The following is a 26,760-nucleotide window of genomic DNA, read 5'->3' as shown; positions in this document are numbered from 1 at the left end:
CCTTGATGCTGTGGAGCACTGCTCCGCGGTCACCAAAGCACTGGTGTGGCATCAACACCATTCTAGCTCCAAATGCAGCGCACGGCCCTGCACGGGCTGCTATGGGGAAAGCTACCTCCAGCCCAGCCAGACCCGAAACATGCGGATAGCGACATAAAGCAGCAAAGCGTTTCAAAAACATCAATCCCTCAGACTCAATGTAGTCCATAAAACCGACTCATGATTTACTTAACAGAAATAGTTTATTTAAAAAAAAAAATATCTAAACCCTCATCTTGAAGGGTATTTACAGCAGCTTTTTAATTGCATAGGTAATATTATAGCTTTGACAGCACTTAATGGAAGAGCCAGACTACCAAATTATTTGCTGATACCTTAAGCGGTCGCGCTGCTTTATAAGTTGCTACTAAACTCTACACAAGAAATTTGCAAGTCTTGACCATTTTTATGGAAGTCTTCAGGAAGCTCAAGGCTCATTGAGGTTCCCTGCTACAGCATACATGCAGGCAAAGTAACAACAGACATGTTCAGTGAGAGCCAGAGAAACACAACTGCCCGATCCCACCTCTCTGAAGGAGAAAGTAAAAATACCAAGGCATGGCTGCAGCTACTCAACATATTTAGCGCTTCTCTGACATGCTGGGGTGTTAGCTGATTAATTCTTCTGGCCTTTTCCTTGATTAGCTGTAATGGCCACAGCTTTAGAACAGCACTTTTTGGGGAGTAGGGTGTACAGAGGTGGAAGGAGAGAGGAGGAGGAGTATGTCTAGGTCTTGACTCCCTCAACAGGAGGAGTGGTTCCCTCACTGTGAATACAATACTGTATTTTAAAAGACTCATTTGGAGAATATTTGGAAAATAGCAATGACATTTTAGGAGGGTTATTGAAGCAGTGGGCTGAGGAAACAGATACCTGAAAAATGTTGTATTAGGTTGTGGTAGTGGTGGAGGCTAGAGGGGTGGCTTCTGTGAAAAGGTGCTAGAAGCTTCTGCCATGTCTGACAGAGCCAATGCCAGCCGGCTGCAAGATGGACCCACCACTGGCCAAGGCTGAGCCCATCAGCAACGGTGGTAGCACCTCTGGGATAACGTATTTAAGAAGGGGGGGAAAAAAACCTGCTGTGCAACAACAGCCAGAAAAGTGAGAATATGTGAAACAACTCTGTAGCCACCCAGGTCAGTGAAGAAGGAGGGGGAGGAGGTGCTCCAGGAGACAGAGCAGAGATTCCCCTGCAGCCTGTGGTGCAGCCCATGGTGAGGCAGCTGTGCCCTGCACCCATGGAGGTCCATGGGGGAGCAGAGACCCACCTGCAGCCCGGGGAGGACTCCACACTGGAGCAGGTGGATGCCTGAAGGAGGCTGTGAGGCCATGGGAAGCCCACGCTGGAGCAGGCTCCTGGCAGGATTTGTGAGCCTGGGGGGGACCCACACTGGAGCAGTTTGTGAAGAGCTGCAGCCCATGGGAAGGACTGATGTTGGAGGAATTTGTGGAGGACTGTCTCCCGTGGGAGGAAGCCTATGCTGGAGCAGGGGAAGAGTGTGAGGAGTCCTCCTCCTGAGGATGTGTGATGAACTGACCACAACTCCCATTCCCTGTCCTGCTGCACTGCTGAGTGGGAGCATGTTGAGAATATTGGGAGTGAAGTTAAGCCGGGAAAGAAGGGAGGGGTGGGGGAATGTTGTTTTAGGATTTAGTTTTTATTTCTCATTACCCTACTCTGATTTGATTGGTAGTAAGTTAAAATAATTTTTCCCCAAGTCAAGTCTGTGTTGCGCATGACGGTAATTGGTGAGTGATCTCTCCCTGTCCTTATCTTCACCCTTGAGCCTTTCATCATATTTTCTCTCCCCTGTCCAGCTGAGGAAGGGACTGACAGAGCAGCTTTGGTGGGCACCTGGCACCCAGCCAGGGTCAAGCCACCACAAATATCAACTAAGAAAAAGGTAAGAGGCAATGTCCTGCCTGTTACTGGCTCAATTGCTTTATTCTTCAAGCAGCATTCCTTGTGAAGCTGTAAGGCTCGAGCCCTTACAGGTAAATTTACAGGGTAAAAGCTGACAACGCAATTCAATCTGAAGTCTTTGGCACTTCTTGAATTACAGAGCAGAATTCATTCCCATATACTATGACATTTAGTAACAGTGCAATAGTGGGTTTAGTTCTCCTAGAAGAGTTGAAAAATATTAGAACATTTTCCAGCTTCAATAGTGAAAACTGTATTTTTTGGTCAAACTCTTACTCTTCAGAGTTTTCAACAGTATCTGTAGAAAATTGCAAATAAGTACAAGTTTCATTATGCTGACCGAGTCCATGTCCATATCCATACTTGTATACTACTATAAATTTACTCCTCTGCAAAATTCAAGCCCAAGAGATGGAGTTTTCTATAAAAGATATAACTGTTATTTACATTATCATCCCAGAAAGAAAACAGGCTTTTAGAAAGAACTTGCAGTTTTAGGCAGTACTTCAGAATATCAGATGCTCTAGTCTAATGCACCAAGTTTGGTGCCACTTAAAAAAAAAACCAAACCAAAAACATATCACAGAAGTAGAAACTGAAGGCAAGCCATCATTTACAGAGATATGTCATAGAGAATGCCTTGCAAACTGTTTTCCCTTTTCTTCACTAACTGTCATGGTCTCTCTTGTATAGCAAGCCAGAAATCACTTAGTTCTTCTTGATGTTGCAGTGCTTTTGAATGGATCAAATTCATCCTGCAATTTGTAAACAGATACACATTACTAGAACAAGCATGTATTCTGAGTCATAAAAAGTAAAGAGACATTTAAATTAAGTCAGAAAGCCTGGTCACATTGTTCCATGTTTTCTGACTTTTTCTGGTTTTGTTATAAGAGATTATCCATTGATTTAAAAGTCCAGACCACAAATGTGCAGAGAACAAACTGAGTTTACATCAGTATGATCAGAACAGCTACTCTGAAAAGAGAACAATCTGCATTTCAGGTGTCACCCAGGAAAATGTTATCATTATGAGCAGCACATACCTCAATGAAGTTATGTCCATATACATATCACACATCATAATTTACCAAGGTTTGCATGAATCAAAAATACTGTTTCTTTTTGCATGTTCAAGCAAACATGCAGTTTTGTATTTCAGGTACAAGAAGAAGAAGAGATAGCATAGTGGAGGGAAGGCACAAGAATGTAACTTTTTCTCTGAAGTGGCCAACACCTGACATTGTTACAGCTAAGATCCTGACCACACATGACAGTCTGCTAGTCTCTGAAAACAAACTGCACAGAGCTTGCAAAATAATGTGTATTCCAGTGCAAAATGGTGAATCAAGTTCTACTTATTTAATTATGGAAGAAACCATTTCTTAGCAGTTCAAATACATACTGCAAGAACAGAAATCCTAAACTTGAAGACAGTGTTTTAATTCTTTTTAAAGTGTATTCACATAACTTGCAATGATAAAAAAAATGAAGTGTCCTGGAAAATAGCCATTTTAAAATGCAAAAAAATAAAATTCTTCCTTTTTACAAGAATAAAATACATAAACAAATGAAAAGACATAGCCAAGCACTAGAAGAGATTACGATTACTTTCTTCCCCAGGCAAAATAACCTATTCCAGACATTTCAGAAATGACAATTAACCGATTAAGAATTGAAAGGAAAAAGGACTGGGTATTTTCCTGAGGTCCTTTCTAGCCTTATTTTTGATGATTGTGAATATACTCTAATTAAAGCTGGTTGCAATACTCTAGCCCTGTTAGTGGAAAAAAAAAATTCAATTTTACTCTGAAATACTTTCTTCAAATAGCCGTAAAACAGTAAGCTATAGAAACTTACACAAAATAAAAGAAAAAAAGACCACTAGATACCATACCTCATCTGACTCAAAATCCACTCCTCTAGATGTTTGGCTTTCTGAACGTCTTTTACTAAGTGAAGATGTAGTTGACAACCTTGAAACATACAAAGAGAAAAAAAAGGCATCAGCGTGTTCTCAATTACCAGACATTCCAATAACTTTCCCTTCAACTTAGATTTGAACCACCAATACTATTCATTAAGAATGAACAGAAATAACAATAAGTAGAATGATTCAAATTCTCAAACTAACATATTAATTCTAAACTCTGACCTAGCTTAACTCAATCAGTGGACCAATTTATTGTTATAGAAAGATCATCCACATCAATAGGTAAGAAATCATATAAAAGTTTTCTAAGTAGTGTTATAACGTCCTTAAAAAAAAAAAAAAAAAAAAAAAATCTCTTTTTTCAGGTGGTGGATCAGATCCCTGGGCTGATTGCCAATCAGAAATAAGGCAGTCATGGTAGCATTCATAAAGTAAACATACCAACCTTTGATTTACTTTGAAAGAAGGAACAATAGAAATGTCTTCTAGATCAGAGTCATCTATAATATCCTGAAAAAATGATATCATTTATAAAGCTTTTTCACAGAATTTATTCTTACAGAGATATAGTGCATAATACTACAGTACTATAGCATGGAACCTTTGGGGTTTTTCCAGCTATATACTTAGTTATAATACACACTTGACAGAGCTTTTAGGAGAGAACTGTACAATGTGCAAATACAGCACAAGTCTTGCTCTTCAGATCTTTGATCTTGCAGAAACCCCCCAAAACACTCATGTATATACACTCTGTATCTTAGACTATGGTCACAAATAAAACATTGGTCTTTGTTTTTCTCAGACAAATACCATACCGAAAAAGGGTACAAAAGGTCTACAAATTATGCAGAAACTTACTGCTGGAACTGATAGCTTGGGAGTATCTGCTGGTTTAGGCTAACGATCTGACCTTGTATTTATTTTTCAGATCAGAAGACAGCAAAAGGCAGTGCAACTTCACTCATGCAAGATGCTTCTTACCTCAGAGTAAGATTTAGATGAATTCAAGGAAGGGTCTGGTTTCAAAGACCTAAAGGCTAGAATAAAACAAATGTAGTATTTTTAAAGTGCCCACACAATAAAATACAAACAATGTTATATCATTCATTTAAGACCTGCTGAGCATGCATTTCCTCCAAAAAATACCCTGTAAAACAAACAAGCAAAACCCCCCAAAAGACATAAATTAAGCCTTTGCTAGAGTCTGACAACCCTCTGTGCAGCATCAGGTGCTTCCCAGTCTGGCTGAAAAACCTTCAGTAACTTTGGTTAAGAGGAAGAGAAAAATATTACTGTAATTGATATTCCTGTATGTCTAACAGCTTAGACATCAACACATCTGCTAAAATTGACTTCTCTGCAGTATTTTAAGTCATTTTCTGACCAATTTAACATTAAGGTAATTTGCTGATTAATTTAAAACTTGCCCTACCTGTGGGTATTTTGTGTAGGATTCGTGTATAGATTTGTGAGCAGTACTTTTTTCTTTAATATTCAGATTACCTACACTGTTTCCTCAGAGCCTGTCCTCTGTAGCAAGGAAGGGCTACTCTCACATATGCAGCTTAAATCACAGATAAGTTTCTCCTCCCTAGTAAAAACTGGCATTTCTAAAACTTGCTACAATGTAAGACTAAATGGATTTGCATTAAAGCTTACTAATTTGTAAACATCAGTCAAGTTTAAACTTTTTATCCACTGAGGAATATTCTGCATAAAATAGATGCTATTAAGTCACATTCTTTCTATGCTTATTCCTTAAGGAACTGCATACAGTAAGATGTTCCCTATTTCCAGTTCTAATCAGAAGTTCCTGACACAGAATCACAGAATCATCTAGGTTGGAAAAGACCTTGAAGATCATCTAGTCCAACCATTAACTTAACATTGCATTTCACCCCATGACAGCAGGATACCATTTTTTTTTTTCCTCTCCATTTTTCTTTCTCTCACTGTTATTCTATTTCATTAGAACCAAAAGAATCTCTCACAGCTGAATTGGACTGATAGAAATAAAGGCAACTAAGGCACTTCATAACTAAACAAACACCTTCATTGCATTTTGAGAGAGCAGATTAGAGTAACAGGCAGATGGAAGGCCTACCATCCATGATAGACATATTCTTGGCAGGCACAGATACAGGCTTGTAGGTTCTGCTGCTGGTAGCTGACTCTTGGCTAGTGCTTCCTGTAGGGATAATAAACAACATGCAAATCTGTTCAGTGGTTGGTTTTTGTTGGGGTTTCCCCCCCCCCCCCCCCCTTTAGTCTATCATTACTGAGTGGGAAGTCACTTAAAAAACCCATATTCCTCCTTACTCCTTCACTTTCTTCCTTGAATGAAAGCCCTCCTTACATGCAGAAGAACTTCTCTGGGTCAAGTGTTGAAAGCTCCAGAGACACATCCTCTTAACACACATGCCCCTGCTCTGATGGGATCACAACAGTGTTGGAGCACACGCTCATAGAACTAGTTTAAAGACACTAACCAAAGCAGTCCTAAGATGACTGCCTTTGTTTTAACTCATCCTGCTCTTAGACCTTTTGGGCATATTAATGAAACAACTCAAAGGAGTATATTACTGTAAGACCCCGTCTTTTCTTATTTTACTTATATACATATTTATATATAATGGAAGTACTGCTATCACTGTAAAGTGCACAATCAGACATACCCAAGGAGGTATTTAATTCATTTTGCTTAGGAAATACTCCCCATTTTCTCAGCCACTAGAAACAATGAAGTCTCTTGCATTAGGATACAGAAAATCTGTACCTCCCCTCTATACTGACCAAATTATCTTTAGCACTAACAAAGGTTTATCCATGCACTTCATTGCAGACCTTCTCAATAATGCACCTTTTAAAAGTCTACTATGTTTCCATAGCTGGGAAGTAAAATATTTTTCTTTTAATCACCCTGTGAAAAAGTCACAACTTAAGCCTTGTAAGGCAGTCAACTGTATATAATATGACACCAAAAATATTTGTGAAGAACTTTTTTTCCAGTAGAAGTCTTTAAGCAACAGATTTCCACTTGATGGAAACATCACAAGAGAGTCGCCTTTCAAAGAAAAAGTCAGCAATTGTAGTACAAAGAATGTGAAGTTTTTCTTACCTCTTCCCCTTCGAGATGAACCTCTTGCGGTTGAATTTTGTCCTCTTGCGCCTCTTCCCCTACCTCTTGCCGAACCCCTTCCTCGGCTCGATGTTGCAGGAAGGCCATCATCTGAATCACCAGTGCCTTTCATCCCCGTATCCATGAGTTCTTCATCACTGGAGGCTGCGATAAGAACTGCATCCTCAGATCTGAGGGCTCTAGCTCTGGTCATTGCCTGAAATGGAACAATAAGTGCTACAGGAAAAAGAATCTTAAATGATGAAATGCACCATTGTTAAATCCTAGTTGTGATGTATAGTTCTAAACCACCAAGGCTCAGGAGACCCAAATCCACAGCGTTATGGAAGGCAAGGAAGTTTGTCAAAAAGCAGGGACAATATTCAGTCTACTTAAATGTGTACATATCATAGAATCATAGAATGGTTTGGGTTGGAAGGGACCTTTAAAGATCATCCAGTTCCAATCCTTCTGCCATGGGCAGGGACACCTTCCACTAGACCAGGTTGCTTAAAGCCCCGTCCAGCCTGGCCTTGAACACTTCCAGGGAGGGGGCAGCCACAACTTCTCTGGGCAACCTGTTCCAGTGCCTCACCACCCTCACAGTAAAGAATTTCTTCCTTATATCTAATCTAAATCTACTCTCTTTCAGTTTAAAACCATTACCCATTGTCCTATCCCTACACTCCCTGATAAAGAGTCTCTCCCCATCTTTCCTGTAGCCTCCTTTAAGTACTGCGAGGCCGCTATAAGGTCTCCCTGGAGCCTTCTCTTCTCCAGCTGAACACCCCCAACTCTCTCAGCCTGTCTTCACAGGGGAGGTGCTTTGCGCCCTCAATCATCTTCATGGCCTCCTCTGGACCTGCTCAAGCAGGTTCATGTCTTTCTTATGCTGGGAGCCCCAGAGCTGGACACAGCATTGCAGGTGGGGTATCACGAGAGCAGAGTAGAGGGGGAGAATCCTCCCCCCTCCACCTGCTGGCCACGCTTCTCTTGATGCAGCCCAGGACACAGTTGGCTTTCTGGGCTGTGAGTGCACATTGCTGGTTCATAGTCAGTTTTCCATCCACTAATACCCCCAAGCCCTTCTCCACAGGGCTGCTCTCAAGCCACTCATCACCCAGCCTGTGTCTGTGCTTGGGATTGCCTCAACCCCTGTGCAGGACCTTGCACTTGGCCTTGCTGAACTTCATGAGTTTCACATGGGCCCACCTCTCCAGCCTGTCCAGGTCCCTCTGGATGGCACATCGCTGCCCTCCAGCATGTCAACCTTGGTGTTGTGACCAAACTTGCTGAGGGTGCACTCAGTCCCACTGTTCATGTCACCAACAAAGATGTTAAACAGCACTGGTCCCAATACTGAACCCTGAGGAACACCACCCATCACTGCTCTCCACTTGGACATCGAGCCATTGACCACAACTCTGAGTGTGACCATCCAGTCAATTCCTTATCCACAGAGTGGTCCATCCATCAAACCCATGTCTCTCCAATTTAGAGACAAGGATGTCATGCAGGACACTGTCAAATGCTTTGCACAAGTCCAGGTAAATGATGTCAGTTGCTCTTCCCTTCTCCACCAATGCTGTAACCCCATCGCAGAAGGCCACCAAATTTGTCAGGCACGATTTGCCCTTAGTGACACCATGTTGGCTGTCACCAATCACCTCCTTATTTTCCATGTGCCCTAGCATAGTTTCCAGAAGGATCAGCTCCATGCTCTTACTGGGCACAGAGGTGAGACTGACTATAGAAGTAGTGAGCTAAGCCCTGATAACAGAATGGAGATAGTTAATATGATACATTGTCAGCGGAGTTCGGTGAACTGTTCCGGTCATCCTATGTCAGCTATGTCCATCTGCTCAGAGGAAGCACCCTCTGGGCTCCATTGACTTGATCTTTACTGATGACAGCAGGTGCTTAAGACAACTAGTTCACATGAAGGTATCTCAGATTAGAACTGAATCTCACCCCAGGTTTCCTTTTTCTCAAAATTTCATTCCAGTCCCACATAGCTTGCAAAGAGAAAGGAGCACCAGTGCTGTCAATGGTTGGCAATTCCCTTTGGAAAGACGTATACAATCTAGATATGAATCTCTGGGAGATATAAGACTCTGAGATCTAAGACTGCTGATGAGGACAATAGTACCTAAAGGTTTACCAGTAATACCAGTTCCAGTAATATCACTCAGTACAGCCCATCCACATGTCCACTGGTGAGGGGATCATAAATAGTTTAAGCTGACAGAACTCTGAAGGTCACTGACCTGGTCTAACCTCAGTCCAAAGCAAGAACAACTGAAAACTCAGATTCACAAATTTGCACAAGAAAAGAGATCTCAAAAGCCAAATCAAGCAGTAGCTTAGGCATGTATTACACCAAGGAAGATTTAAAAAAAAGACTTACACGAATCTTCCCTAGGCAGACAGGCACTTTTTGGCAAGGACAATGTTGAAGTATTGCTAAGTGACTTCATTCATATGCAGAAGTCACCACTCCATTCTTCAGCCTATGTTCAATATTCAAAGGAGTTACCTCACGAACTTCTTCATCCTCTTCTTCAGTATTCTTTTTTCTACTCTCCCTGAATTTTCGCACCTGAATAAAAAAAAAGTTCCCATCAAAATAACAGGTCATTTCATACAGTAATCAAAACACAGTACGTGAGAGGTCTTGTTCACTGAATTTTTAAGTGAAGTTCATGTGAAAGGTGAAGAAGAGTGCAAGAATAACTGAAGTTTGTTTAGAGCCTTTTCATGCTGTCCTACAGTTTGAGAATCTCACATTCTATTAATAAATGGAGCTACATCACTGGGGGAAAAAAAAGCTTGGGACATGATGAAAAGTAGGACATACTATGTTCAAGAGGAGAGTATTATGTAATTATGTAATTTGACAATAAGGAATAGTGAAATATGAATAATCGGAAAAGGGGTAGAGATGAAGAAGCAAGACAGAAAACAATGATATTGAGAAGAGACAGACATTGTAATACCTGTACAACTAAGAAAGCTCAACTTGTCAAGTATGGAAAAAAAAGGTATGATGGGTGAGAGGGAAAGAAGATATTAGTCCAAAATACAAACAAAAAATACACCCAAAGTGGCACAGAAAGCCTACAGGCACCAATTTTTTAGTCTCTTTCAACTCCTCATGAATGAAAGCAATCAGCAAGAAAACAGGTAGGTGCAACCTTCCTCTCCCCACCAAATTATTCTTTACACAGTGCAGTTAAGATGCAGAACAACTTGTCATACCATGCTTGAATATTACAACTGAATACATGGGCTCATATGGAAGCTCAACAAGTTGACAGAGAAGTCTATTAAGGGTTACTAGATACACATAAACCAGGTTTGTCTCTGGGAGACCCTGAGTTGCAAGCAGTTAGAAGGTAGTGGAGCACCTGAAGGATAAGGTTCTATTATGCTTGCTCTGTTCTTGTATTCTTCCCTAAGACAGTATGAAAAAAATCTAAGAAGAGATTATGTTTACCATCTTTCTCACAGTAGACAAATATATATATATTTCTACATATATTAGAGTGACGGGTTTTTCTATGCATGCGTGTGTAAATAAAGTGAGAATCAGCATAAGCATACCTAAACCCCATTTTCAACACAAGCTTTTCAACTGTGTATCTGAAACTTCATCACCATATCTATTAATTCCAGAAAGTGACTAGAGGCAAGTGTTGCACATGCTCCACACAGAGGTAAACCTATGAAACCAGGTTCGAGCACTGGTTTTTCTACTACCTTTCTTGATCTCTCCCAAGAAATTAACAGGCTATTACCTCCTCGTCTATTTTTTCTTCCTCTGCATCAGTGCGACGCTCCTTAAGAAACCTCTGTGTTTTTTCTAGTTGAAATTTCACCAACTCTTCTATGGCATCTTTCTCCTCTTTGTCCACAAACTCCTGCACTGCTTCTCCCATTCCTCTTTCGGTTAGAAGTGAAAGCTGTACTTTCTTTATAATTAGGGAAAACATTTTGTTAAGAAGTATCTGCCATCAAAGAAAGCGAGTAATATTTCTGCTGTTTCAGATAAATATTTAGTTCCAAAACCAGTAATGTGCATTGAAGATTTCAGAGAAAAGCATAGCAATAAACATACATGTTACTTGTCATAATATAGTTACAACCTTCTTGCTACTAACATGTTACACCTACTTAACAGAGTAATGTCCAGACTCGTCAGAGAAAAAGGTTTCATAAACAGTAAAGAAATTACAGTGCTAGTCATACCTAGAATAATTTGTCTGAAATGTATTGCTGAGAGAAGGTAAACTGTATTCTTTCCTAGTTCCTCTCCCTTTTTTAAACTAAAGATCAACTTGCAGAAACATAAGAACGCTATTAAAAACAAGCCCTGAATTATTACAGATGCTAAATTAATTACTTTTACTGTAAAATTCTAACATTAAAAAATGGCAGTTACAGAGCAGGGTAAATCATTATTATTATGAAGCATTAAGAGCTATTAAGCAGAAGTCTACTCTATTGAAATGCAATTTTGTAAGTCCTAATAATAGTTCTCACATGTTCATCAAGACATACTACATTAAGATATTACTACAGACACTAATTAACAGAAGTAGTAGATGCTACTGGCGGTGTTTTGCAGCCATTCTCTTCTCTACTCTCCTTTCCAATACAGTAACAAGCGACAGTCTGAGAATGAAATCCTCATATGAAGAGTAATGTTGAAATAGCAGCCTCTTTTGTCTGTAAACTACAGCACAGGTTTAAGCATTATATGTGCTTATTAATGATTTTTGATCCTTCCAGATGTCCTTTAGGAACTGTTTTGAGGGTTGCATTGGAAGCATAAAACCTTCCCTGAAAAAATGCTGTGCAGAGGAATAAATTTTACAGCTATTATAAAATAAGAAGTTTACAAAAAAATAAGCATCTCAAAAGAGTGACTGATTGCAATGATGCAGAACATTCATGTTGACTTTTGGCAATTAAACTTTCTTCCAAAGGAAAAAAAATTAAAAGCTTGCTAGAGAGACAAACAGCAGTGGTTTTAATTCCCAGGTGTCAGTTTACCAGCGACACAGGAACTGAACAGTCTGGTACTTGTTAGACATTTTTGGTCTAACATGTTTTGAACATTCAACTACAGCCCTGTGCCACCTCAGGGTCCAAGGACTCTTTTGTTTCCCTTATCAGACAAGATCAGGTGTCTAGCAAATCCTGAAGGACAAGCTAGCTTAACACAATGTTTATGATTCCCATCATCATTTTCGGGCACAACACGCTTTCCTGCTCCCAACACCTCCTTCTGCTTTCATTACCAGTGTTAACTTAAAATGTATTATCCCCCCACTGCAAGCCTTCCCAGAACAGCAGTGGATTCTTTCGGGTCTTTACAGATGTAGAGCTGCTGAAGGCGGCCTCAAATGCTGGGACCAGTAACTGAGCTGTTTATACAAGAACACACAAACAAGTTGGGAAGATGGTGTAACAGGGACAACTTTGCAGAATAAGGGAAGAAAAGAGATTAAAAGCAAATTTTTCACAGAATAATACAATGCCCTGTCTTTGACACTGCTACCCTTCCCCATTTAGTGGTAGCATACATTTGAAGAAGTACCTACTTCTGAACTAGTTACCCTGGGTTCCTTATCATATTCAGAAGGCAAATAGCCCTTCCAGGGCATGATTGATACCATCCCAATACTGACACCTAACATGTGTCTAAGGTTAGGCAAGATGATATAATTTTTATAATCTTTACCTCAGGAATCCTCACTCTAATGACTTTCTACAAAGCACGTTCTGAAGTAGCTTCTGAATGTTAGGCTTGATCATCTAGATCAAGCATTTGCACATCTGACTCACTGATTATTATTTTTTACCTCTGAGACTACCGCTCCAGTGTTGGGAAAGGGAAATAAATCAAGTTTAATGAAAGGGTGGAGAGAAAGCAAACTACTGGGGGGCTCTCTTTCTTCTCCCTGCTCTACTTTAAATATAATGTGGAATTGCACTATGTCTGAGGACATGAATATACTGCAAAGTAACAAGCTACTACTCCAAGTTAGCTGGTAATAGTAAATGGTACAGTCTCACATTGACCCTATAGTAAATTAAGGTAGCTTCTCCCTCAGAGCATGCTGCCTCATATTTTCCTCCTTTAAGAACATGACACATCATTTGGTACAGGGCAGACACTGCAAGTTCACATGAAGAGTTATCATAATGTTCTCAAACCAGCATGTGTTCACATAACCTATATAACCTATATACAACAGTTACTTGTTAACTTAAGACATATACCTCACACAGGAATTCACATACAGTTCTGTAGGAAATAAATTCACTTCTTGGTGAATGTCAGAGTCTTTTCAGGGCACACTACTTCCATTAAGAAAGCAAAAATAGATAAAAAGATTATATTCCATTAAAAAAAAAAAATCATAAGAGGTAGAAAGATACCTTCTCCGCTGTCTGAAAATACTGCTTTACAAGGTCTTCCACCCTCAGTGTCATCCCCTCAGAAGCAGGTCTGCTAACCAGCTTTCCAAAATTAAGATCATTGTCTAGAAGAAAAAACCAAAGTGGCACCGTCACCCACATCTGCAGCTTTTAATTATTATCATTCCATTGAAAGTAATTGGGAAAAAGGTTAATATAGACCTCTTAAGAATTGTGGTCCCTTTTTATATGTAAATGTTTTTTGATCTAACTGTAGAGTCTATCATCTGGAAACACAGGTAAACATAATGGATGTAATCTTGTACAAGACAGCTTCACCTCTAGCAGATACAAAGTGTTCTTCTAACTACCAAATGCCTGGAATTATAAATTGAACACTATGACCTGTGAAGGTTATTATAATTGAACTCTAGAAGATGACAAATGGGAAAAAAAAAAAAAAAAAAAAAAGGACCCATCAAAGCACAATGGTTTTTTATAAGTAACTCTGTTTCTAGAGAAGAAATTTTCCTCCAAAGCATGCTGACTAATTTTCAGTGGCAAATGTTCATAGCTCATTAAGGCTGCCCCCCATTCTCAGGCAGCAAGGTAGGAATGACAGAAAAATGAAAGGGATAATCAGCTGAGGTTACCACATACCACGCAAAGTAATGTAAAGTGACTACAGACTGCTTCCAGACATCTGCCACATGCAAGCACAAAACATTGTTTTGCTACCCTTGTTATATAAGCAGCTATGACAAAAGAAACAATAACAACTTCTGTACTCATGAAGTCCTAACATCACCAGTACTGAACCACAGCAGTGTGTACACTATGAGCTGAAAATGTTGACTGCTTTATTAGCCACCTCCCTTGTATTAAAGGATATCTAATAAAGCAATGCCAAGAACCACGGTATTCTTTTTACATTCCCTTCCTGAAGACAAGATGCATGTTAAGTAGGAAAATTAAAATGCATTGATGAAACATGTTGACAGATGTGGTAGCTATCTTGTATTCCAAAAATGTCAATGAGCTTACACAACTATTAAAAAAACAACAAGGAACAATAAAACAAGATCAATACAGCATAATTAAAAAAAAAAAACCCTCTCTAAAAGCAGTTTTTATTCATGAAACATTATGTTTTGAACTTTATAAAACTGACACTGTAAGTAAAAACTGTCAATGGAATTGGAGTACTTACAATGCACTAATGTGAAATATTAACAGTTCTTTAGCACAGTATGTTCTTGCGCAAGCTGTATCTTCATTAGTTACTATTACAAATCCAGTATTTGGGCAACATCTATTAACCATTTATTAAAAATTCTAGGCACAATGAGAAATGCTACAATAGTAACAGCTATTATTTGTTTTGCACAAACGCTTGAATAGAGACATACCTGGAACAGACTAGCCCAGAGCACTCATACACATGATTAATTAGGGCAAACAAAATGCTGTCGTACATTCAGACCTTTTTTTTTTTTTTTAAAAAAAAAATATACAAAAATCTCTCAAGCCCATCCCCTCCATTACTATTTTTGGTATAAACAAATGAATTACTACAGCAATAAAATTAAAAAACAAAGGCACAACACCCATCACTTTTTCTGCAGAGTGCCCAAAACCAAGCACCTCATTCTGAGAAGTCTCAGGAGTGAGATATTTAATGCCTTTCATGGTAGTTATCATTGAACCATGGGGTAACTCAGTCTGGTATGGGGCTATACTATGGTATTACTAAAGCAACTCAGTAAGGTTTGAGGCAAAAAAAAAAGGAATTATTTATTAATAACGGCCAGAAGATGCTGTGCTGAATATCAGAATTTTAGACAAACCCAGAAATAGAACAGAAATACTTGTGTGATATATACACTTAGAGGAGACTATGCATCTTTACTCTTCCTATAACACATCAGATGGCAGACACCAAGCCTTTGTAAGTGCTGGGTAAGAAACTAAAGGAAGAAGAATGAAAACCAAGGCAAGCCAACTTTATAATTACCATTTTTCTCTTTTTGTTCACGATGCCTGAAAAAATATATGATGTCTTTTGGGTTAGCCACCCTATCCATGTACTTCTGGCTAAAACGATGGACACTGAATGGTTCAAAGCCACCTGCATAATCAACCTAAGAGAGGAAAGGAAAAATTTAAATATTAAATAAACAGAAATAGAGAAGCCACACATATCAAGATGAGTTTGTTACCCTGCAAAGGAAAACTTAAAGTAAAAAATCAGTAACCTAAAATGAATGCTTTACCATACTATGCAGCATAGTTAATGGATAATAATAGCTAATAATAATATTAACAGAATAGCTAACAACAGCCCAGATTAATAATTTCTTCCTAACTTGTTTCATTTACTAGTCTTCAGGAACGTTTCCATAAATCGGTTAAGAACAAACACAGGATAACATGACTTAAGAAAAACCTCTTTGTAAATAGCCACTTTTGATGCCCTTACTCAGACCAGCAGTGATGGTCTGAGCACTTATGACCAATCTCATCCTTTACCACAGAATACTAGTTATACAGCAGGTAAACAGAGTCATAGTATGAAGGCAATTTATATTTGCCTGTACACAGTAAGAAATCTTATATATTATGTGTTTATACAAAAAGTATGACTTTGCTTTGAAACTTTTCACAGTGACCTTTCAAAACAAAGCAATCCAAACCGAACAATTCCTTACTCGTAATCTTATGAGAGGCTTCTCTGGCTGGCGTGGATTTCCCAAGCGTTCTCTTTCTGCATTGTCCAGCATCGATTCAACCTGTGAAGCAGAATTAGAAATGCAGTTTCACTTTCTTCTCTTACAGATGCCTGAACCCTTCAAGTATAACTTAAAATACATCCAGCTGCAAGGGGGAGCTATAAAAATAATTACAGGATATGCTCTCATTCCTGAACACACATATGTACCAATATCCAGCCAAAAGCCATAAGAACGAATGAGAAAAAAGTCGCAATGAAAGGCTTATCTTTTAGATACATCTTAGTCCAGCAGTATCTACATCACTGATCACTTATACTATTTTACTTTATAGCCATTATCCTTTGTTAAATTTCTAGTTCCAGGGAAAAGCAGAAATAGACTTATACAGACCTAAGAACCAAGAGCAATTAATAAACCTGCTTAGCTACTTCTGTGACCTCACGCTGCACAATCTAGCTTTGGGTTTGGGTACACGTAGTTATGCTGATTCCAAAGTGCAAATCCAACACTGCCCCACTTGCAGGCGGTAGTTTTTGTACAAAGATGATATGGACCCCCATAAAGCAGTTCCAGTCTAGTTTAATAGGTCATCCCAGTCAAGGAATCTCGAAGCAAAGACTGCAGTGAATGTCATGGAATTGACTTCCTGTGGAAACACTGCCTAAGTCAGTCTCAAGTATTATGGGGCAAGACACAAGATTTCTCATCTTCCAGTCTCAAAACCAGTTACAGATCCCATTCCCAGCCCATACAGTGTTATCCATATACTGTTAGCATTACAAGTTACCTTTTCCATGCAGAATGCTTGTATTGCCTGAGTTACTTTAGGATTGTCAGGATTAAAAAGATCTCGATGATCAGCTAGAACAACATCCTCCATATAGAAAGTTCGCACTGTCTCTAGAGCAATCTTCTGCATTTTCATTGTTTTCCCTTTAACATGCAGCAAACCAATGTGTCTAGAAGGAGAAAGGTAACTTACTAGAAGATAAACTTAGTACTATGGTGTAAAGATTTGTTTTAAATTCATGTTTAATTTTCAGGGACAAAAGTTTAAAAGCTATAAGAAGTTCTTGGATCTGTACTTCAGGATTGGCCCTGCCAAACTTCAGTTCTATTATATTTAGATTGTGCTTGTTCTATACACAAGCACATGTACACAGTTCCTTGTATTCCAATTTATCAAGGTGTAACTCCTCATAGGTAAGTCCCATTTGCTTCAAATGTTAGGTTTAATCCCGAGTAAAGCAAAAGCACTGATTCCATCTACTTCATTTGTTATGTCACACTATAACGAGTCCTTTCATACTTAATAGAAGTGTTTTTCCTTTCTCAACACAACACACAAGAGACGTAAGACACAGTATAAACAAGAACAAAAAGAAAAGATCACACACTTCTTCACAGCTTCTCCAGGGGACAGAGATGTCACCACTGAACTTCCTGGCTGAGAAACAAAGAAACATTGCTGTTCGTTTTGGGACGGGGCTATTTTGCACTCATGTTCATGACCCCACACAACAAGATGAATAAAGTCATCTAAAAACTGCTCTGGAATGTAGTTGGTAGCTCCATGTTTGCTCCTGTTCAAGAAAAGAGAAAAATAATTTGAATGTGTACAGTCACGGGTGGGCAAGGGGGGAGTGAAGGAGGAGAAAACATCAGTGTGATTTAAAGTGATACAGAAACTCCAGAAAAAAAAAAAGTATCTGACATACATTTCATATCAGGTACTCTTCACATTTATTCCTTACACAATTGTTTAAAACATTTGGTCAAACAAAAAGGCAACTTACACAGCCCATTCTTTTCTGCTCCCCTCCTTTTATTTGGATCTCCCTTTTCTTCTTACTTGACTTGCAAGACTTCAGGATTTTTTTCCAGATTAATGCTTTTATAGCACCTCATGGCTTTTTTTTTTTTTTTTTTTTAAATGGTGGGGTAAACCCCATTGAATTAAACAGACATGGGACACACCATCCCCCAACCCTTTCCAGAAGGCAGGGGAGATGGAGGAGGAGTGAGCTTCTTCAGCCTACCAGACAGAGATCAGTACACAGGGTTATCTAAGCTGTATTTGTTTACCTCTGCCTCACCGTTACTCACACATGAGGACTGCACGCTTGTTCAGGAAAAATTATAAAAAAGTATTTGGACAAGAATTCTGCCTGTTCCTACTACCACTGCTGGCAGAAGCGTGTAGGCGGAGAACACATGCTACCTATCCTACTCAGGAGAAACTATAAAGTATAGCACTGCAAGGGAAGATATGGTACTTGTCAAATTATGGTTCAAGGACAGAAAAATATATGAAGCTTAATGCTTTTTCAGCTTTAACAAGCAGACAAGACAATTATATGCATATTACACTACAAACCCTTCACTACCCCTAGCCATAAGAGTTTGGGAAGAGATTTCCCAACATTCCTAACTCATTTATTTCAATTCTTTTATTTATGATTCTTCTGCAAGAAGAACTGTAAAACAATGCTTTCATTTGGGAAAATCTTAAGAAACCAGCTACTCACAGGAAGCACCAACTAGCATATCTGGCTTTCTCACCTGTTCTTTTCAAGGCAGTTTAATGAAGTAATACAGTAAGTTAAAAAGTCACCATAATTCATTCAATACTATTACCTATTTTGATGAATCACAAACAAGTTAAACCAACTATCTTCATCTTCCTTTGGTCTCAGCATGGTTACTTGTTTATTGACAAACATACGATACAACCTCTCATCTGGAATAGCTCCTGGAGTGGACAAAACAAAACATTAAATCATTTTTGTGTGGTAAAACAACTCTTTACTTTATAGCAATTTTATTAGCAACTCTATTAAAAAGAGCATGAAGAACACAACTTTGTGGCAAGATCAGATCTTCATTTTCATGACCTAAGAAGTCTGAGGCATGATTATAAATTTGAACAGATCAAAGTATAAATTGGCTATTTTACTAGATACACTTCTGAAAATAAGACACTTTAACATGAAATCTACCTTTAAACAACTGCTAAAAGCACTTTTATCAACTGCACCTGATTTGAAACCTCTTGCTAGTTTTCTGTGCCAAACAACTATGGGTAGAATTAAAAATGTTACATGTTTTTTTTCTTGTTGACAAGAGTAAGAAGTATATTTTGTTGTAAGATGGAGTCTAGAAACAGATACTGAGTAGAGATGAAGTTCTTAAGCATACTTTGAAATTCCCTACAAAACAAGAAATAAACCATAAGTTCTGCAAAGTCTGTGCTTTCCCACAAAGCAAGGAACAGTCTGCAGTATGTCTGAACTGTTTGTCACTGATTATTTCCTTGATGTTTTGTGCTGGTTTTGGCTGGAATAGAGTTAATTTTCTTCACAGTAGCTAGTCTGAGGCTATGTTTTGAATTTGTGCTGAAAACAGTGTTGATAATTCAGGGATGTTTTAGTTACTGCTGAGAAGTGTCTACTGCTCAGAGTCAAGGCCTTTTCTGCTCCTCACACCACCCCACCAGCAAGTAGGCTGGGGGGGCACAAGAAGTTGGGAGGGGACATAGCTGGGACAGCTGACCCCAACTGACAACAGGGATATCCCACACCATATTCTGTCATGCCCAGCACATAAAGGTGGGGGAAGAAGTTGGAAGGGAAGGGTGTTTGGAGCGATGGTGTTTGTCTTCTCAAGTAATTTTTAATGTGCGATGGAGCCCTGCTTTCCTGGAGATGGCTGAACACCTGCCTGCCAATGGGAAGTGGTGAATGAATTCCTTGTTTTGCTTTGCTTGCATGTGCAGCTTTTGCTTTATCTAGTAAACTATCTTTATCGCAACCCATGAGTTTTCTCACGTTTTCTGATTCTCTCCCCATCCCACTGCGGGGGAGTGAGCGAGCAGCTGTGTGGTGCTGAGTTGCTGGCTGGGGTTAAATCACACGAACCCAAACCATCCATACATAGGGTTCATGATGCATTTCAATAAAATCACATATGGAGTTTACATACTTTGTATAAGAACAAGTACTCTCTAAATTAGAGAAAGTCAAGAGGGTACATAATCCTGGCACAAGCTCAAAGAAACATCTCACAAAGATTTTCATACAGCAACACCTGTACTTTAGAAAGTTGTTGCATTTCCCAGTAATGATTTTGGGTAATAAAAATTCAGATGCTTTCTGAAAGCTTTTACATTGTGGTATTAGAACCCTCACCACTAACCCTTAGAACATCTAACAAGCTTTTAAAGTATCTCATTAAACACATGAAATCATGGCCAACTAGGACTTAACTTATAGCTAAAAAAGTTGCTTGGAAATAAGTGTTTAAGCACTCATGAGTGGACATATAATAAGGAGGAAAAAGTAAGATCTTAATAGTTAACTTCTCTAGATGGAAAGCAGTCGAACATAACCATTCTAATTAAGAAGTGAGGTTAAAGGGGAAGGTGGAAGAGAAAATAGAAAGGGACAAACTGAAGTTGAAAACCCACCATAGAACACCTTTAAAATATGAAACTCTTCTTAAGTTTCTTTAAAGAAACTGAGGTTACCTGTGACAGATGCCACTTATGAACCATTTCACAGACGTGTCAGACATTAGGTTTCTGCTCAGTTTATGTTTTTAAATATAAAAAAAATGGCACCTGAACATACCATGTTTAAGTTTTACCTGAACAGGAGGAAGTAAGCTTAATACACAACAGTGAGAATTCAAGAGTCTGATTGCCCTGACTTGATACACAGGCACTATCTATGGCTAACTTAAGCAGGATTCATTTAAGACCAATAAAAGTACAGAAATAAAGTTATTGAAGGATTTCTTTTAAAATTAAAAAAAAAGCAAAGAAAAAAACCTGTCAGCCAGTGACAACGTGGCATGAGAAGAGACCTGACACTGTTACAGAATTGATAAGTTTTAATTTAGCATTCCTCAGACCTTCATGTTTGTTGCAGCACTATGTTTGTTTCAACTTAATTTAGACCTCTTGAGCTTCAGTAATACGTGATCAGTCTAGCACACTTACCCAAACCATACAGAGCAATTTTTGTTCTACCCTTACGCAATAAAATGGGACTAATATCTATTTTCTCCACAGAAGTTGAACGTCCAAAGTGATTCAACAATCCTGCACAGCTTAAAATATCCAATGCACACAGTGCATCTGCCTGTAGAAAATATTGAAAAACAAGTATCAAAACTCTGAACAGAACATTTAGTCTTTAAAGTGTAAGTGAAACAGTCCCAAAAAGAAGGGTGAATATCTTTCCTTAAGTAACTTCTGCAGTTGAAAAACCCCACCACATATATTAGGGTTTTTTTGAGTACTCGTGGGTATAGAATCAAATCCCTTTTCCTTACAAGTCTTGCTTCATTTGAACAACATGAAATTAAACATTAAATCATTCAGAAAAATAAAACCAAACCAAACAAACAGCCAAAGTCTCTAAACTATTACAGAAAATTATCTGGTTAAGCTAACTACTGCTTCATAGTAGGTCCAAAGTTAAACTTCTGTTGTTAAAACACTCATCTCCATGATACACTGCTGTTTGATATAAAATGCAAAATTTTTAATTCAACATACATGCTTTCCTGCTTTCTAAATGTTCTTTTCCTGCTTTTAGTTGTTGATTTTTTTTAAACTAGTATTTCATCATTATAAGGTTATCTTCCTTGAAAATGTAAGATGCATATCAATCGCACGTGCGGAAGTCAAAGTATCAAAATTCCCCCTTCTTTAAGAAAAAAGCTTTCGGTCTCTAAAGATAAATTCGTTTTAGAAACCTTCTGAAAGGCTGCCATTTCTTGGCATGAAAAGTGATTCTGTTATCAATGACAGAAATCTACATAAATTAAGAATTTAAACATAGTTCATATGGATCCCTTAACTTCTTTCCATTCTCTTTTTTTCATGTCACACTTGTTGTCACTACTTAACTGAATTCCTAAAGATACACAAAATAACTTAAGTGAAGAGTGGAGCAACTGACTAAAACTAGCCTGTTCTCCAAGAACTGTATTTCTATACAAGTCTCTACTTCTATAATATTATTTTTGTAATATAACAGTAGAGTACAATTATGACAATTACCCCTGTGGGATCATCATGATTGCCATGAATACTAAAAATTGGAATAGCAATGTTGAGATTTCTGTCCTGATAATTCACCCACGGAAACCTGAATAAGAAGAAGAAAAAAAAAGTTAAACTATACCTGCAAATTTGTGGATAATTCCCAGTCTTCTCCTCAAATTAACATCATCACAAATACATCACGACAGCAGTGCAAATGAGTACTAAGTGGCTATGAATAAGCTTAAGCTGCACAATGTAAGAAGAGTCTTACTCATGAACTGGAATGGCACTTCCCACTGGGAACAGGGCAGCAAAATGATCCTATTTTTTTAGGGCAAGCCTATGAAAAGAATTGTACAACATGTCGTGTGGTACATGCAAGAGCAGTGGACTGGGCTGTGCTTCACACAAAGAACTGCTGATTTTACCACAGCAATTCATGTAAACTGGTTTACTGGCATTGTACTTGCAGGATAGAAACTGCACATTACACAAATGTATCAAGTGTCACAACACATTCAGAAAGTTCTCAAAAAATTGTGTGCATTCCTTTATAGACTTAAGATTATAAAAGATGACAGGTGAAGTCATCCTGTAAACTGTCCCACACAAACAGGGCTAAAACTTCAAGGTTCCAGTCATGGAGAATATAAATCATAAAAAAAAAAAAAATCACATGTTCACCCAGTGTGCAAATCAATCCTCACACCATAATTTATAGGAACATACTTACTTGCTATAATGAAAATTAACTGCCTGATCACTCAAAATTTCAAACTGAACAGGACGATCACCCATGCAGTATTTTCTTAGTGACTCCAAACAAGAATGTACTGTTTTTCTGGAAGGTTTGTTGTCATGAAACAAGTCCCCACCTAATAAAATAAAGTCCACCTGTATGTAACAAAAAGCTCTATTACTTTAATACAACATTTTGTATTACCTTGAAAGACTTCTAAGCAAATTGCTTAAATTATTTCTTCTAAGGAGTTCCACATATCTCCTCTGTCTGCACTTCTAGGTAAAATGAGTTGGTAGTTGCAGATACGGTATTTAATTTCCTCATGAAATAAACATTAATGAAATTATTCATTAAAACCAAACCCCAAAAGACCCATTTATGAAGAGCTATAGGAGAAAACAACTGACACTATTGAAAAAAATATACCAGTGAAGTGTTTTAAGAATGGTCTCCAGACTGACTCCTGAACATTTTCTTTGACAGGCATGAAGATACATTATCTTTTCATTGCTGTGGCACCAAGTGGGGAAAAATCAGTAGCTATTGCCACAGTACTTTGAGAAGGTACTAGTTGCAGGCTCTTGCATATATTTAGCTTTTGAAAAAGCATTAGTAAAAAAATTACAAATAATTTGACTAAGAAACATTAAATCCTTAAAAACATAATCATCAAATAGAACCATAGACTCATTTAGGTTGGAAAGGACCGTTAAGGTCCTGACCATTCTCGGGCGCTTCCGTGGTTTCTAACACATCAATGGATCTCCATCCCCTGCCTCCACCAAGACAGCAGACTGAAGGACCTCGCTAGCACACTGTCCCTCAAACATCAGCGTACTCTCCCCAGGCTCATCTCTAGTGAGCCTGGTTTATCTCTTTTCCCCTTCAAATCTAGTTTAAAGCTCTTGCCATGAGCCCTGCTAACTCCTGTGAAAAGATCCTTTTCCCCCTTTGAGACAGGTGCACCCCATCTGTTGCCAGCAGGCCTGGTGTCATGTAAACTGACCCATTATCAAGAAAACCAAAATTCTGCCAGTGACACCAGGCTCGGAGCCAGGTATTGATTTGCTGGCTCTTCCCATTTCTTTCCTCATCATTCCCTGCAACTGGAAGGATAGGGAACACTGCTTGTGCTCCTGATCCCTTAACCAGTCATCCCACGGCCCTGGAGTCTCTTGATTGCACTAGATTTCTTGTTGCAGCTTCATCGCTGCCCACCTGAAAAATCAATAATGGATAATAATCTAATAATACTGTATCAGGGTAGGAAGCTTTCTCTTCATATCTTTAACCTCGGCCCCAGGGAGACAGCAGACTGCCCTAAGAAGTGGCTCTAGGGGGCACATCGGGCCTCCTTCCAGAAGGGAGTCTCCTAGATCAATGACCCGCCTTTTATTTCTTTATGGAAGTGGTTTTGCTGCAAGCCATAGGGTGACTTAACCTTGTCCTTGTTACTGTTCGGTCCCACCTGCAGAGCCTCATACCTATGATGCAAGGGCACGTGGGGAGGTGGGGCAGTCACGGAGGAGACGTGCCTACTGCGCCGGGCAGGAACTCATCACCATTGCCCCCTGTCCCTTAAGTCCCTGTGCTCAGCCAGGTGGAGAGAGGATGGGGAATCCTCTGCATCATGTGTCCTGTCGCCTGTTGGGCCTGTCCTGGGAAGGCAGGGTGCTGTTCCAGCAGTCTGTCTGTCTGTCTGTCTCTCTCTCTCTCTCGCACTCCCTGATACTCCTCAGCCTACTCATCCCCTCCCGAGTCTCTCACTGAGCGGAGGAGCTCCTCTCCCTGGATGAACGTCCCACAGCTCTGCTGGCTGCCACCGTCCAGGACTGGCGTCAGAGCAGAGCCACCCCGCAGCCTGGCACCAGGGTGGCAGCGTGTTCCCACCGCAGCTCTGGCTGGGCAGCTGCGTAAGTCGTGGTGGGTGCAGAGCTCAGAGAGGCCATGGCTTTCTGACGGGTGGGTTGGCTCAGGAAACCTGCTGTGCACCACGCTGGAGTGCTCCACTGCCAACCATGTCAGCACCAGAACTGCTCGCCTCAGCGACTCAACACTTTAACAACACTTTAGAAGCTTCTAACTTTTCTTTCTACTTTTTGAGTTGTCTGAAGACTTTGTATCATTACTCACACTCTCTCCAATTAATTTGCCCTCTTGTAGTGACAAACCCTCTCTAAATACCACTAGAACTGGTGCAGGCAATTTGAAAATGCCGTTAATGCAAGCAGGGTCATAGCTCTCACAAAAGAATAAGCATTCCTTTTACTAAAACAGAAACATAACTGGTTGCAATAGTTTAGTTTAGTCATTTACTTTGATATTACTGAAGACTGCACCAGGACTAAGCTTTATAGCTTCTGGCAGGTTGGAATGTGTTTTTCACAGTCTCACCCTTTCAGTTTCCAAAAAGCAGTACTTACTTCATTTTTTTGAGCATGGTCCAGAATTTCATTAAAAGTTACAAATGTATCATTTCCACGCACTGGATCTTTCTCCAAATAGCCAAGATGAATATCACTAGCAATAAGTATTTTAAAGGCATCTTCATCATCCCTGAATGAGACAGGAAAATCTGTGTTAGAGAGCAATATACTTAAGAATTTCAACACAGACTTTATTAAGGTAAGCTGTTCTGTCCAGTCAGTAAATACACAGGAGATTTGTTATAAAACTCTATCAAAGTATCACTCCTACAGTATTCTCAAAACATCTCACTACTTTTACTGCAAATATCACTTCACCAAACCAACCAGCTTGAAGATTTGGTTATCCCAATCAGCGTACCCCAATAAAAGGGCTGCAACCATTTCTCTGAAGTATTTAATGAAAAACTAATGAATCCTTTGTATGTTTTCTGCCGTTAAAGACATTTGGTGAACAAACATTTGATTTTTCTCTTTGCACTGGTCATCTACATATACATGAAAGCAAGTATGATGATCATAAGGACCTGAGGGAAAACAGAAATGATGATCTGAGTTCTTAACTCATTCCAAACATACAAAAGACTTGCTATCTGATATGACAGAACTGGATAGAGCTGCAGACGACAGGAGCTTACTGTGAGTTGATGGTACTCATCTTTGTGCCAAGACTCCTCACAAAAAGGCTCTGGACACAGCTTAGTAAGTCAGGTCAGGAAGTCAGTTTTTATCTTCACTGATGCTATGTAAAACCTAAGAGACAAAAATAGAAACGAATTAGAATGAAGGGCATAGTGAGCTGAATTATCAATTACCTAGACTTTCACTGGTAATTATTGCTTGCAAAAGAACCTCAAGATTCGGGAAGATTCGTGCTTGGTTTAACCGCTTACTACCGCACAAGACGCAAGGCTGTCCCGCCAGCCCTCTCACACCGGCCGCCCGGGAACGGAGCGCTGCTCCTGGCACCTCCCTCCCCCGCACAGCCACCCGGAAGCACGCAAGGGACGGGCAACTTCACGGGAACGGCCGCAAAACGCGACTGGGCAGGAGGCACGGCGGGTGGGCACGGCGGCACCGGACCCCCGGGACGAGCACAACCGCCATCGCGTTCCGCATCGGCGCACGGTGGCGGCGGTAACCGGCCCGTCCCACCTCAGGAGTGCGGGGGAGCAACCAGCAGACGGAGCGTGGCGGGGGCTGCCCTGCTCAGAACGAAGGGGACGGGGGAGGCCGCGACCCTCGGCCGGGGGCCCTCACCGCGGCGCGGCCCTCACCGCCGCGCGCCGTTTCCATGGCGCCCAGAAGGGCGGGGCTCCGCCGCCGCGGCCCACGCACCGCTCTCGCGAGAGCCGCCCCGCTCC

General features: G+C 39.8%; 1 protein-coding gene across 5 annotated transcripts; it reads right to left on the bottom strand.

Annotated features, from left to right (window-relative positions):
• Window positions 1–223: 223 nt before the first annotated feature.
• MRE11 (MRE11 homolog, double strand break repair nuclease) lies at window positions 224–26,727 on the bottom strand. 5 transcript variants are annotated; one of them, XM_074860253.1, is made up of 20 exons: window positions 26,674–26,727; window positions 26,035–26,149; window positions 25,394–25,526; window positions 22,962–23,122; window positions 22,244–22,331; window positions 21,176–21,317; window positions 18,814–18,928; window positions 17,574–17,759; window positions 16,964–17,135; window positions 16,153–16,233; window positions 15,459–15,585; window positions 13,466–13,569; window positions 10,816–10,989; window positions 9,555–9,617; window positions 7,019–7,235; window positions 6,005–6,088; window positions 4,882–4,937; window positions 4,343–4,407; window positions 3,862–3,940; window positions 224–2,719 (listed from the first exon to the last, which is right to left on the bottom strand). In XM_074860253.1, exons 2-20 carry the CDS (start codon window positions 26,052–26,054, stop codon window positions 2,669–2,671), a joined length of 2,118 nt encoding a protein of 705 aa, XP_074716354.1. In that variant the 5' UTR covers window positions 26,055–26,149; window positions 26,674–26,727; the 3' UTR covers window positions 224–2,668. The 5 variants fall into 5 exon arrangements, with proteins under 5 accessions (XP_074716354.1, XP_074716353.1, XP_074716355.1 ...); XM_074860252.1 differs by having other exon boundaries at window positions 26,552–26,724; XM_074860254.1 differs by having other exon boundaries at window positions 26,657–26,722.
• Window positions 26,728–26,760: the final 33 nt, after the last annotated feature.

This window comes from Strix uralensis, chromosome 2 (assembly GCF_047716275.1).
Source record: "Strix uralensis isolate ZFMK-TIS-50842 chromosome 2, bStrUra1, whole genome shotgun sequence".
NCBI classification, from domain to species: Eukaryota; Metazoa; Chordata; class Aves; order Strigiformes; family Strigidae; genus Strix; species Strix uralensis.
Note: the sequence above shows the minus strand (reverse complement) of the source record. Positions and strands in the feature narration are given on the sequence as shown.